Source organism: Canis aureus, chromosome 10, assembly GCF_053574225.1.
Source record: "Canis aureus isolate CA01 chromosome 10, VMU_Caureus_v.1.0, whole genome shotgun sequence".
NCBI classification, from domain to species: Eukaryota; Metazoa; Chordata; class Mammalia; order Carnivora; family Canidae; genus Canis; species Canis aureus.
This window is the reverse complement of record NC_135620.1, coordinates 19,762,028-19,776,324: the sequence shown is the minus strand read 5'-3', so window position 1 is coordinate 19,776,324 and position 14,297 is coordinate 19,762,028. Positions and strand designations below refer to the sequence as shown.

The 14,297-nt window shown below is 32.9% G+C and overlaps 1 protein-coding gene and 1 long non-coding RNA gene across 2 annotated transcripts in view; one reads left to right on the top strand and one right to left on the bottom strand.

Moving 5' to 3' along the window:
• ADAMTS19 (ADAM metallopeptidase with thrombospondin type 1 motif 19) overlaps positions 1-14,297 on the bottom strand; it is a 226,741-nt gene that overhangs the window by 158,279 nt on the left and 54,165 nt on the right. The window contains exons 5-6 of the mRNA XM_077911535.1: positions 13,646-13,729; positions 12,821-12,978 (exon numbers count right to left, since the gene is read on the bottom strand). Coding sequence (XP_077767661.1) covers positions 12,821-12,978; positions 13,646-13,729 — 242 coding nt within the window. The remainder of the gene's footprint in view (positions 1-12,820; positions 12,979-13,645; positions 13,730-14,297) is intronic.
• The window catches only part of LOC144322048 (uncharacterized), a 34,012-nt gene that overhangs the window by 3,454 nt on the left and 16,261 nt on the right, over positions 1-14,297 (top strand). Inside the window, exon 2 of the long non-coding RNA XR_013387607.1 lies at positions 3,250-3,311. This is a non-coding gene — a long non-coding RNA (uncharacterized LOC144322048). The remainder of the gene's footprint in view (positions 1-3,249; positions 3,312-14,297) is intronic.

Below are 14,297 nucleotides of genomic sequence, written 5' to 3'. Positions count from 1 at the left end.
GAGTAGATGTTCAGTGAACAGTGAGTAAGATACAGACTTGTTGAATCACTACATTGTACATCTGAAATTAATGGAACACTGTATGTTAACTATCTTGGAATTTAAAAAATGTATATTCTCAAATTGGAGCAAAGCTATACATATTCATTGGATCTAGCTATATAACCAACTCTGATATAAAATTGACAAATTCTGTATTTTTAAATCTGTTACTGAAAAATGTGTTAAAATTCCATTCTGGTTATACATTTGTTGTTTCCTTGTGATTATGCTAATTTTTCCTTTATGATAAAACTAAATTACCTTTCTGAATTTTTATAATTAATTTTGAATTAGTTTTTACTATTATATAGAAACCCTTATTTTAGAGTTTTCTGTGTTAAAGTATATTATGTCTGATATTAACAAATACTAATATACTAGTAATAATACATTGATATTTGCTTGGTATATCTTTTTTCTTTGTTCTATTTTCGATTTCATTTTCTCTAAGTCTCTTATAAATAGTGTATGGTTAAAATTATGAAAATCTATTCATATAATATGGAAGTGAATTTAATATTTTATTATATATATATTTGGATTTTTCTATTATTTCTGAATTCTATTTTCCAAGTTATACTTTTGTTCTTTCCTTGTTTTTCTCTTCCTTCCTATCTAGTTTTTTTTTCTTCCTATCTAGTTTTATTTTCCTTTCTCTCTTTCTTTCTCACTCTCTTTTTTTTTTTTTTTTTTTTGCCACTGCTTGAAAAGTAACATTAGATTGTGTTTAATTTATGGTTACTTCCAATTTAAATTGCATTGTATTTGTTTCCTATTGCTGTTATAACAAATTCCACAAATATGGTCAGTTAACCTAAATGTATTTTACAGTTTCAAAGTCATAAGTCTGGAGTCATAAGTCATAAGCCTAGGCTAAAAGCAAGGTATCAGCAGTGTTGGGTTCCTTCTGGAAGCTCTACATGAGAATCCATTTCCTTGCCTTTCCAGCTTCTAGAGGTTGCCTGTATTTCTTGACTCACAAGTTCCCTTTCATCTTCAAAGCTGGCAATGGTATCACTTGGCCTGTCTCTGCTTCTCTCATCACATCTCTTTCTCTAACTCTCTTACATCCCTTTTTCCCTATCACCTGTGACTACATTAGGCTCCCCTAGATAATCCAGGAAAATATCCCAAGCTCAAAATCTGAAACATAATCCCATCCACAAAGCCCCTTTTGTCATGTGAGATAACATAGCCACAGGGTCTATAGATTAGAACAGGGATATTATTCTGCCTACCACATTCACTTGAAATGTCTAAAGTTAAAAATTATCTTCAGGCTCCTCCTGAAAAAAAAGAAACAAAGCATCAAACACTTTTAATCCAACCTCTCCCTTCAATCTTTTATGTTATTTTTATCTGACATTATAATCCTATCTCAATTTTTCAAATCTCAATTTAAATTTTCAAAACCATTATTAGATTTGCCCATGTATTTAGCAATTTATTTTCTCAGTAACATATTGGATCTTTACTTTCTAGAGAGCTCATTATTCTTTAAGTACATCCTTCAGGAACTCCTTCAGTGAGGATCTATGAATAATAAGGTGTTAGACACATTGTTTCCCATGTATTTATTCATAATGGAATAGTGGCCAAGTACAGAATTTTAGGTTAACTTTACTGGCCCTTAGCACATGAAAAATATTATTTCATTTTTTTCTAGCATTCATAAATATAGATTACAAGTCAGTGATCAACTTGCTCTTCTTTCATGCATTTGTTTTCTGGTTAATTTTTTAATGAGAAATAAATAACATGGCTTTTGGTTAATTTAAATTTTTTTTTATGTCTTTGTAGTTCTGCAGTCCCACCTAGATGTGTCTAGGTACTGATTTTTTTTTTTTCTTCTTTGGTACTTGGAATCTAATTTGAAGAACCTATGAACACATACAAATTCTTACCATTATCCATTTAGCCTATTCCTTTCACATTCTCTCTATTGTGCTAGAATTCCTTTAGGTGTATATCTGATCTTCTTTCTGATGTCTGTAACTCTAAAGCACTCTTTTATAATTCAATCTCTTACACTCTATGCAGCCTTCTGGCAAGATTCCTCAGATCTATCATCCAATCCACCAGTGCTCTCTTCAGTTGCATCTAATCTACTCTTCAACTCAGAAATTGAGATTTTAAGTCTATTTATTTTATAAGCATTTTATTTTCCTCAATTTTCAAATCAACTTTTTCCCCAAAAACATATTGTTCTCATATTTCTTTTTTTTGGTGTGAATGTTCAATCATGTAAATATGTTTTAAAAAAATAATCCTAGCTTTTTAAATTATTCTTTACTGGAAATCTCCTGGCTCTTACAATGGAAGATCCTGTCATTTTGTGTTTTTAAATTATCTTGTAAACTCATTTAGTTGTATTTTAAGTTGCCTTCTATGGTATAAATGGAGGGCCCCCTCAGAGTAGTTTTGCCTATGCTTTCAACAACAAGTGTTTTAACGCTGAAGTCATATTTGTGGTGGTGAATACCCAGAGGAGCTGTTTTTTCCTAACCCAGGGTCATGGCTGAAACCAGAATGCTTCTTGTTGACAACTTGTGCTCTTTTGCTGAGCTTCTACCGGATATAACTTTTATCAAGGGTATAGTTATCTAAGGGTTCTGGCTATATGCAATCATTTCAGCATCTCTTCCCCACTTTGCAAAGCCTCAAAGTTTTTCTTCATGTGTTAAACCCAAGAACTCAGATTCTTAGGTCCAACAACTCCTCTCAGGGCAGCCCCCACTTTATCTCAGAAGCTCTTCAGGGTTTTGTTTTGTTTTGTTTTTGCTTATCTGTGCATGTAAGAGGATTTTTATTATAGTTTTTCTACAATTCCAATATGTCTATAATGAAAACACTTTATGATTATCTAGGCAGATTATCACATAACTAAATGAAGTGAATACAATTTGTAATCTATCATACAGTAATTAAATATAAAAAAATAAAATATGTACCTATTGTTAACATCAGATCTTATGTACATAGAATCAAGCCATATGGTCTTTATTCTTTTATTACACTTTGTATCATACAGCTTCTTTTACCAAACTACTAAAAAGACTGTACATCTGCCTCAATGAGATGTTTGCAATAACCTTAAATTATATTTAAATTTTTCTTCAGAGATACCTTTCTACAAGTGGAGATTATTTTAATTATGAATTATTGTAAAAATTAGTGATCCCTACAATATTGCCATTTCTTTTCCAGAAGGTTGGAGTAGGAAAAAGTCTGTGTAGACAGTCATGGATATGCATGAACTACAGAATGATGTAAGCTAATATTAACAATGAATTATTATAACTTTTTACTATTCCTCTTGGAAAATATCTGACAGACATGATTTCTATAAAACAGATATAGAATCAATCTTTGATTACTAGAGCAAAGGAGAGAAGGGAAAAGTTCAACATAATGTTAAATAATATATTTTCAACACGAGGCACAAAATGGACTTAATATAAACTTAATACATTTATTTATTTATTTTTATCATTATTTTTAAGATTTTATTTATTTATTCATGAGACACACAACACACACACACACACACACACAGAGAGAGAGGCAGAGACACAGGCAGAGGGAGAAGCAGGCTTCATGCAGGAAGCTTGATGTGGGACTCAATCCTGGGTCTCCAGGATCAGGCCCTGGGCTGCAGGCAGCGCTAAACTGCTAAGCCTCCCGGGCTGCCCAAAATTTAATACATTTAAATCACATTCAGCATTAGGCAAGTGTTTACCATTCTGCAGTTATAAATAACAAAAATAGTACAAGTATATTAGTTTATCACATGAATTTCTTCACAAAGAATCATCTGAACTTTTATTATTCCTGTGGGTCTCTTAGCTAAGAATATTTCTCTGATATTTCAGGAGGATTCAGGGAAGGCAGAAACTGAGGCCCTTTTGCACGTTATCATTTTTTCTTCCTTTTCTCAGTTAATTAACTCCACCCTTAAATATTTGACTTGGGTTTGTTTTAGCAACCATGCTTTCTCCTGCCTCTGCTTTTATGTTGCATATCAGAGATATCTTTGCTAGAGAGGCGCTACTGTAGAAACCTCTCATCTGACTGCAAGGGAGTGGGTCATATCCAAATGCAATACACGTAATGGAGTGTTAAAATGTGCTATGTAATGATAACTGTGTATTTCCAAACAACAGGAACAGCATAACATGTTTTCACGAATTTAAATTTCTAAATGTTTTTTTTCTCAAATAAGCTATTATTTTTTTTCTGATAAATCTGAAAAAAACTAGTTAATCCCTTCTGGATCAATTGAAAGTTGGCTATTATCACTTTATGCATTAATCTTCACTACATAGAACATCTTTTATATATAAGATGTAATCTTATCAGTATTACTTGCATATGCCTTAAAAATCTACAGTTTCAACCAAATTAATGTTGCAAAATTAGTTAATTTTTGCTAATTATTAAAAAATAAATAGCAAAGAAAAAGAAAGTTTCATGAACCAAACAGGCAGATTGTCCATCAGCACTGAGTATCTTAATACCTTTTTTTTTAAATGATCTTTCTGAAAATACATGCCTAAACTAGAAAGACAACTCTAAATAAATAAGGGAAAACATACTGAAATTTTATCCCACTAAAAGTAATCCCTTGAACTACCATATCCAAAGCTTCTAAGTTAAACCAGTGAACAGCACCTTTTTCAATATTTAAGATACAAAACTGAAAATTTTGTACATCTAAACAAAACATTTATTGGAACACTTGTTCCCAGGTTTATAATTGAAAGTTTTTAAAATCCAAATGATTGCTTGACAGCCACTGAAGCAGACCCTAACTCTTCCCTAACCCCCCAGCATCTTTCCACTGAGCAACCACCTTCAAAAATATATCATATTTCACCAGCTAATAATCACAGAATTTGCCTCCCTACCCCATCATGAGCCAAACCCATTTTTTTCCCAGAGGATCTAAAGTAAGTAATACAAGAAAATATGAATAGCCCCAAATCATCCAAACCAAGTGGCTGACATTCCAAGAGTTTCTTTCTTCACTGTCTTTTCTTGATGTCTAGTTTCTCAATTCTTCCTCTAAGTACTACATAGAATTTTCTCCATCTACCAAAAAATGCCAGGGAGACATCTCTTTTGGTACTCAACTTGGACAAAGATGGTCTCTGGCTCAAAACCAACAACAAATGATGCAGGAAAATACATCCCTGTGGTGGTGGAAGATATTCAGAGCCTGAGTATAATTACTGATGAAGAGGAATGGAAAAGGTTTGCTGACATCTGTCACTAGTAAATGACCAGATATATTTAGCCCTTTTCTGCATCAGAATATATAAAAATCAAATTCATCACAGGGATACCATGCCTGGTTCTATAGGATGTGTGATAATGGATACCAGCTAAAGAGATCAGCAGATCCTCAAGTGGAGCAGGACCCAGATGTCTCCTCCGTGCTCCCTGGCGGGAGGGGGCGGTGGACTGGGGGCTGTGCAGCCAATGATGGATTTGTTTCTTTTATGTTTTAAGATAGGATTTAAAAACACATGTAAAGGTTTTGGTTTTTTTTTTTCCTTTTTTTCTTTTTTTTTTTTTTTTTTTAATTCTGAAGCAGCCCTGTTTTGTACCAAGTTATTTTGGGGATAAATGTTACCGGTTGCCGTTGTGGGGAAGGTGGCGTTTTCACCTTTGCCATAATAAAACAGAGACATGTGTGGAAAAAAAAAAAACAAAAACTTAATTTTTAATTAAGTTAAAATTAAGTGCTTAATTCTGGGGGTATGTTTACATACTTAATTCTGGGGGTATGTTTACATACACAACAATGTAAAAAGTTCCTTTTACCATTGTGTAGTGCACAGCCTACACAAATGGATGTGGCTAGATTCATTAAGTGCCTCTTATATGCCAAGCAGTGGATAAAAGGAAAGAATACAAAGTTAAATGAGAAAGGCTTCTACTCTGAAGACAAAGAAGAGGACAATCATTTCTTTAACATGATAAGGGCCCCACAATCAGTGAGAAAGAAGCCTGGGGAATTGTATTAAATAATGAATAGTTATGTTTTGCAATTGCCTTTGCCAGCAAACAAATGGGGAGAGAAACACCCACAACAGATGATACTGAATAATATGGTAATGCAGAAAATTAAAGAATCACATAAAAATCAAAATCTTCACCATAGGGCCAAGAATCACTGAGTGTAAAGTATATTCAGATGTAGAGGGAAAGGGATTTTTTTCTTTTTATAAATGTACAATACCTCATATCATAATGTATGAGGCTGCAACATAACTATTTGATTTACATAATGTGAAGCAAGGGACTTCATCTGTAACCAAACAACATGATAAAACTATGACAAATGCACTGCTTATTTTCAAGGGCACTTAGAGTCCCTCACACAATTTCTACTCAGCAAACAAATTAATAAAGCAAATATTTCAAAAACTGCAAGGTCTTTTCTCCAAAAGCAGTGGAAGTACCTCTCAGTACTACTGAAGAATAAATTCTGAGCATTTAAAAACCGCAGATCAGATTAAAATTCTTACTCTTCAATTCTTCCACTGTCAACTTCTTACAAGGGCCCAAATAATATATTCTTAGATTCATAATATTCAAAAGTTTTTTTTTGGGGGGGGTAGGGGGAGGAGGATAATTATTTGTTTGCCACCTAGCCCTGTGATCATGTGGACTGAAATTCTCTCATCTCTGGCTCATGTTGGCTCAGTGCTCCTGAAGACTGCATCACAAAGTTTCATAATGTGAGTTTATGGAAATGATACTGCTAGAATCTGGCAACCGAGAAGTCCAATAAATTCTGTTGAAGTCCTGATTTATACTTAAAAAAATGAAATGTAGACTTTAATTTCCAAGAATAAAGATGCATCCGAGAATAAGTCTCACTGTGCAGTTTTATAGTGCCCTGGGATATACCTATAAATGATTCATTCAGAAATTATTCTATGAGTCGTATCAAATTAATATATTTCTACCATTTGTGTATCTTATTAAATTTTCTCTCTTACTTGCCAATGGCATTAGTTTAAAACTAACTTACAAAAGTACTGCACATAAACCAAAAACATTTCAGTAAATATCAGAATCAAAACTACCATTAACAAATTAAACTCTAAATTTAAGAGTATTTTCAGGAGAAATTTATGTCTTCTCCATCATTTCAAGGAGTACATGAATATTATACTGAGAAATCATATAGTTGACAGTTGAGAGGACATGTTTTGTGTTTTTGTTACTATGATCCCACAAACACTGGGTCAGCTTTAAGCTGTTAAATCCACTGTATCACACAGAACAATTTAACAAATATATTATGGCAGATAGGTTTAGATTTATGAAAATACTTATTTTACTTGAAACCAAAATTAACAGCTATCTAAAATTCCTTCCTACTAATGTGCTCACATAATCTACAACCTCAAAAATTACCTAAGAAAAAAATATACTAGAAACTGGGCAGTGTGAGGTTAGCTTGTCAAATGTGGACGAGACCATGGAATCCATGGAGATTTAAATTTTCATTTTATCTTTCACAACCTCCTCATGAAGCTAAAGATCTGATCATCTTTATTTTTACACTAATTAAAAGGGGATCCTTCCACCTCAACTATTCAAACTTTTCATTTAGACTTTACTGATCAAATGGTGCTAGGCCACTTAGAAATAACATATTCCCTCTGGTGGGCTGATTTTCATTGTTACAGCACGGATATGGAGTGATATGTGGAAACAGGGATCCTTCATAAAAATTCCTGGGGAGAAGTAAAGGGAGATTTACTTGTCAGCATCTACCAATATTTAATATTATCAAAGTATATCCCTTGATAGTTTTTTCCTATTTTCAACCAAAAATTTTTCTATTTTCCATTTTATTTCTATTTATTGCTAATGCAATCCCAAAGTCAAAAGCTATCTATTAGACCCTATTTTAAGTCCTCGCTATCAGAATACAAAAAATTAAAGTCAACATTTCTACTACAGGATTCAGGATTGAAGAGGTGTACAAAGATTTTTTTTTCCATAAAACAGGAAATGGCTTAGCAAAACCATAGCAAATTTTACCCCTCAAAAAAGCCTTCTGCATTGGGTTTTGAGCAGAAATCCTGTATAGACAATGAAGCTTTGGTTTTTTGATCCATAACTAAAAGATACCTTAGAAATAACCATGTCAGAATGCATTAACCACAATTGGGCTTTATATACTTTTCACCTGACGAGATCTATCTTCCTTTTCATGGTTGTTAGGTATTCAAAATATTGCTTCTGAGACTAAAGAGGATATTCATAATTTGATTACTCTTATTTTTTTCTCATTAAAATGGTATATATTTTTTATAGAAATTTGAGAAATAAAATAATAAAGTTAAAACACTAGCCTATAACCCCAGTATCTGGGACTACTTATAGTTAACATTGTTTTTTTGCCTTTTGATGTTTTTTATTACTCAAAAAATAGTTAACATTTTAATGTATATTTCTCTAGTTTTATTTCCTATGTATTCATATAACTAAATACATTGTATTTAACCATATACATGTAAAATATATATAATATTAGGATCATCCTCTCTACATGCAAGTTTTGTCTTGCCCTACCAATACCGTAACTTTAATTGTATTCCTTGTTTCTAATACCATTTTTCTCTTCAAAGCTCTGAAAAAAGAATGTTACATCCAATATTTTTTTCTTATGTTATAAAGCTTTAAAAGCCACACTCTTAACTAACCATTCTTACCTCTCTTGTCACTAGCTTTCCCTAGCAATGTAAGATAAGACAAAATAAAATGTTCTAGAGCATACGTATAGTAGTAACAAATGATTCTTAAATGTATTAAGATAATGTGGGATGAAATTACAATTCTCTCAAAATTTTTCTGAGTGTAGTTGACACACAATGTTACAAAATTATAATTTTATAAAAAAGGAAAGTGAATTTTAACTATGAGCTGACAAAATTATAAAAACATTTGTAATATAACAATAAATATTTTTCTGATAGTAGGTCTTCCACATGATTAAAAGTCTACACAGGATCTTATACAATTATTTGTTTGCAGTAAAATTATTCAAATTCACTGTACGGTAGATCTACCATATAACACAAGATATCTTATATTCTTTACCAGTACCACCATCCTCATTTTGTCAATGACGACGAGACTCAGAGAGGTCATTTAATCAATTCAAGATCATCAGCTAGTATTTGAGCAAACACAGGTCATTTCTATTTGTACATCTTTCTTACTGGGTTTTAAAGTTTTATATGTTTATATATTATATATATGTACACACATATCTTACATTTCAGATACAAATGCTTTGGTAGACAGATATATTGCCACTATTTTCTCCAATCCAAGGCTTATCTTTTTCATTTTCATATCAATGTCTTTTGGACATAAGATGGTCCAAATTTTGAAAAAGTCCAAATGATTATTTTTAAGAATTTCTGATAAGTGCTTTCCTTGTATCCTATCTAAGAAATTATCATCCTCCCCAAGTCACATAGATTTTCTCTGGGTTTTTTTATTGTTGTTGTTGACGTTGTTTTTCTAAGAGTTTGATAGGTGTACCTTTCACATAGCTTTTGATGTTGCATTATGAATTACCATCACACAAGGTGTAAAGCAGGGTTGAGATTCATTTTTTTCACATGGGTCTCCAGTTGTTGTAGATCCATTTCATTGTAAACTATCTTCCCATCACTCAATTATACTGGTGGGGTTTTTTTGAGAGTCAATACCACATATGTCTATGTATATTTCCAGATTCTTTATTTCATTTCATTCATCTGTACCACTAAGTTTCTGCCAAAACCCCATTGTTTTGACTACCAGATATAACAAGTTTTGAAATCAGATAATGTAAGCCCACCCAGTGTATTCTTCTTTTACAAAATTGTTTTGATTCTTGTGTGTCCTTTTTCCAAATACATGTTGGAATCAGCTTGTCAATTTCTTAAAAAAAAAAAAAGCTGGCATCAAACTTTCATTGAGATTATAGTTAGTCTCAGACAATGGGGGGAAGATGGACATCTTGATAATATTAAGCCTTTCAGTAAATAAAAACCCTTATTTAGATCTTTAATTTCTCTCAGCAGTGCTTATGTAGGTATCATTTTAGAAGTTTTACACATTTTCTGTTATATTATTTTCATATACTTTATGGTTTGGGAGGTTACTATAAAATTTTTCCAACTGTTCATTTCCACTATATGTAAATAAAATTGTTTTTATAAATTGACTTTATATTCTGTGGCCTTGAAAAATCCAGTTATAACTTCTGGCAATTTTACTACTATATCTCTTAAAATCTTCTTTGTACCAAAGTATATCATCTGTGAAAAGAAACACTTTTTTACTTTTTCTTCCCAATATTTATACCTTTCTTTTTCCCATCTTACTATACAGGCTCTGATCTGTTCAGTACAACTGAACAGAAGTGTAAGAGTAGATATACTTGCCTTGCTTCCAGTTCTAATGGGAAAACATTTGGTTTTCACCATTAAGTATGATGTTAGCTGTATATTTTTTGTGTACATGTGTGTACATACATTTTCATAGATTAAGAAGACATATTAAAGAATTCATTGAGAGGGGCACTTGGGTGGCTCAGTCAGTTAAGTGTCTGGCTCTTGATTTCAGTCCAGGTCATGATCTCAGGGTGGTGAGATGGAGCCCTTCATCAGGGTCCATGCTTAGTGAGGAGTCTGCTTGAGCTTCTCTCTCTCCCTTTCCCCCATCAGCTCTTTCTGTTTCTCTCTTTCTCAAATCTTAAAATTCATTGAGAATTTTTGTTGATAGGGTTTCCCTCTCCCCCATACATTAGTGGTACCATTTACTGTCTTTTGGACTCATTTTTTTTCTGATAGGAAGTCATCGATCTTAACACTGTTTCCCCTGTGTAATAGGGGAATTCAAAACTTATTTTCTGTATCTTTGGTTTTCTCTCATTTTCTATGATATACCTAGGTCCAAAAGGTTCTTTTTTTCATCAGTTTGGGAAACAGTTTCTGCCATTGCATCTTCAAATAATTTTTCTTACCCATTCTCATTCTCTTCTGCTGAGATTCAACTACAATATCTTGATCAGTAAATGCAATATCTATCTCATGGTCAATTTCTATTGACTACTTTTCCTTGACCATGGGTCATATTTTCATGTTTCTTTGCTTGGCTAATTTTTTATTACATTTGAGAGATTGTAGATGATATGTTATGGAGATTCGGGATTCTGTTATCTTCCTCTAAAGACTGCTAACTCTTGTTTCAGAAGGCAGTTCAATTACTGGCTGGTCACTCTGCACTTAGTGAGGTTTGAGTTTATTCCTTAGTAGGGAGGATCTATCTAAAGCTCAAGATAATTCCCAAACTTTCATAAATTGGTGGGATTCTACCTCCAAATTCTATCTTCCCTAAATAACATAGAGGTGCCTGATTTCAGGCTTTGTTAGGGTAGGTCAAGAGTAGATATTTCCCTAGATCAAGTTCCCTACTATGAAAGCTCAACGTTTCCATTTTCCCAGCTAGATACCAGGAGTGATACCAAGGTATTAAAAAGGTTGCTCCACTCTTGTGGCCTGAATCTTCTCAACTCCTAGTGTCTTTTAAAAATCTAAACTCTGTAGCTGTAGCACTCTGATGCATTTGGAAAGTTTCTATCTATACATGTTCAGACCAGCCTGCAAAGTACTTCCAGATGATCTGCACATGGACTTCTTGGCACCATTCCTTGCAGAAAACCTTCATCTTTGTTACCCTCAGCATGATCGATCATGGTGCTCTATGTAGATTCCAACTTGCAGTATCAGTCAAATAACTGTCCCCAGGCAGAAATTTGGGTTGACTGTGGCACTCACTTAATAAATTTTCGTTTCTTTCAGAGATTGTACAATTGCACTGCTCATACTCCAATGGATTAGAGCATTGATTAGTTGCTTATTGTATAAGTCCAATAGTAGGCACACCAACATAGCTAGAAGTGAGTGAAAGCCCATCTGTGTTCTTGCAATAGATTTTTTTCACCTTCATGATTTATAACTAGAATCGTTTTTATATAATTCAGCAACAAGAAGCTCTCATGAATTCAAAAGATCCACTACAGAAAATCATGGTTAGATGTTACTGGTATTCATGATGTGAAATGTGAATACTATTGATACTAAAATTAAACTGCCTGGGAATAATGAATTACTATTCACTTTTAATAGTCCTAAGCAAGAAATTTATGATTACTAACATAGAGTGCTCATATAGAGTGTATTGTTGCCCATTATTTCACCTTTTCATACTTACTCTTGACGCTGCATCACAAATGTTTGTTAGTAGTACAGACATTCACAATGCAGCCAAAAATTAATTAGCTAGAGATTTAATTGAAATTTTTTTCTCAGATGGTACCAGAGTTTATTCATTGCTGAGTTTAACATACTGGCTGCTTTATTCATATGGTGATGACTGAAAAACATACAGAGTAGTTTCAACATCTTGAAGTTCCACTAAAATTTACTTATCATCAATGGCTATGTCTTCCTATCAAACACAGAGTAGAATTTTTTTTTTTAATTAACTAGCCAAAAGTTTTGTCAATATGCCATCCAAAATGTGCCTGTTTAAAATCAGTTATTATGAATTGAGGGAGATGACAAAAATCATTATGCCAAAAGTTTTTTGGAACACAAAACCCGGAATAAAAACACTCTCTGAAGAAATTAATCCGATTAACAGCACAGCCATCGAATTAGGAATGTCATTTAATTGGCTTTGGAAAATTTACCTTGTTATAAGTATAGCTGCATCTACTGAAGTCATATCCTCTCCCCAGCTTGTTGACATCTCTAAATGTATATCATTCTTTTTGCCAAATTCTTCATGCTGCCACTTACAAAAACTCTCTAGCATTTTCTCTCCATGGTGCCCAATATATAGATCTGCCTGCAAAAGAAGATATTTCACTTTAAGGCAAATTATTCTCAGATATACAAAAAACTGAAAAACTCCAGAGACATCATGAATTACTAAAGCAGACTGCTGACCATAACAACATTAATTAGAACCTGGAAGACATTCAGAATTAATTTAGCCTGAGCTAAAAATCTTGAAACTTTGTGAGGGTACAATAACTACAAAATCTGTTCCATGCTATTCTGAAAAAGAAGAGAGGTGTATTAAGAATGCAGAACTTTTAGACTTAAATAACTTAATTATTTCTACAATTTAAGACCAAATGTTTTCCAAAGTTCTAGTTAAGTAGTATACTAAAACAGTACCACAGAATATTCTATTTAATATAAATTACAGATAAGAAAAGGTTTCAAAAGCACATGTTTAAATAAGAAAATAAAACTGTCATTAAAAATCACTTTTAAAAATTACATTTTGGAAAGTTAAGGTTTTGTTGTCAGGAACCTTGGAAACTATGAACATTCCATTTTTAGAATAAAACTGAGGTATTAACCAAATCTAAAGGCCAGTTTCATGTATAGTTTAAGTGACTTAGTAGCTATTTCTGGATTTTTCAGTTCACATTCACTTTACTTAAAAGTACCTGAGCACAACTTCTCACCCACTTAACTGAACAAAAAACTCAAGACTTTCTTACTGGAGTTTCATGGAGCAGAACAAGCTTTATCACACGAAGATTGACCTGCACACCAAGACTCTTGTGTTGGAAAAGGTTAAAAACCTAAAAACAAATAAAAATAAAAATCCTATAATAAAACTGAAAACCATATTTATTTTTCTTAAAGCCCAGACATGGGAGAAGTCTCGGTTTAGTTGAAATATTTATAACATTTAAGTAATTTAAAAATTAAGCTTAGTAGGCAAGAATAACTTAGGTAATTCATTTTAAATACCAAGAAATTTAGATCTAGCCTTCTGAGATACACATCGCAGCCTTGACTGTCTTGGCATTTCAGTAGATACAGAGGGAAGGCTGAGCTTTCACAATACTGAAGACAAGCATTTTAGTAACTAAACCATAGACTTTCTCTTAAGACCACAAAATGCCAGTGTCCTCCTTTCTTCTGAGAAATAGTCCTGAAAACTGAGCCTGCTTTATCCCACTTCCCGATTCATTCCTTGGAGTATTTTTTTTCTCTCCCCAAGCTAGCTGCCAAAAAGGAAAAAGGTTTTCAAAGCTCTTCTCTTCAATGCTACTCAGGAAGACAAGCTTGCAGGCCACTGTTGATTAATGGTATCAGATTCTCATTATAACTGTTTTTCCCAAAGCATGGTGTGTGTAGCAATGC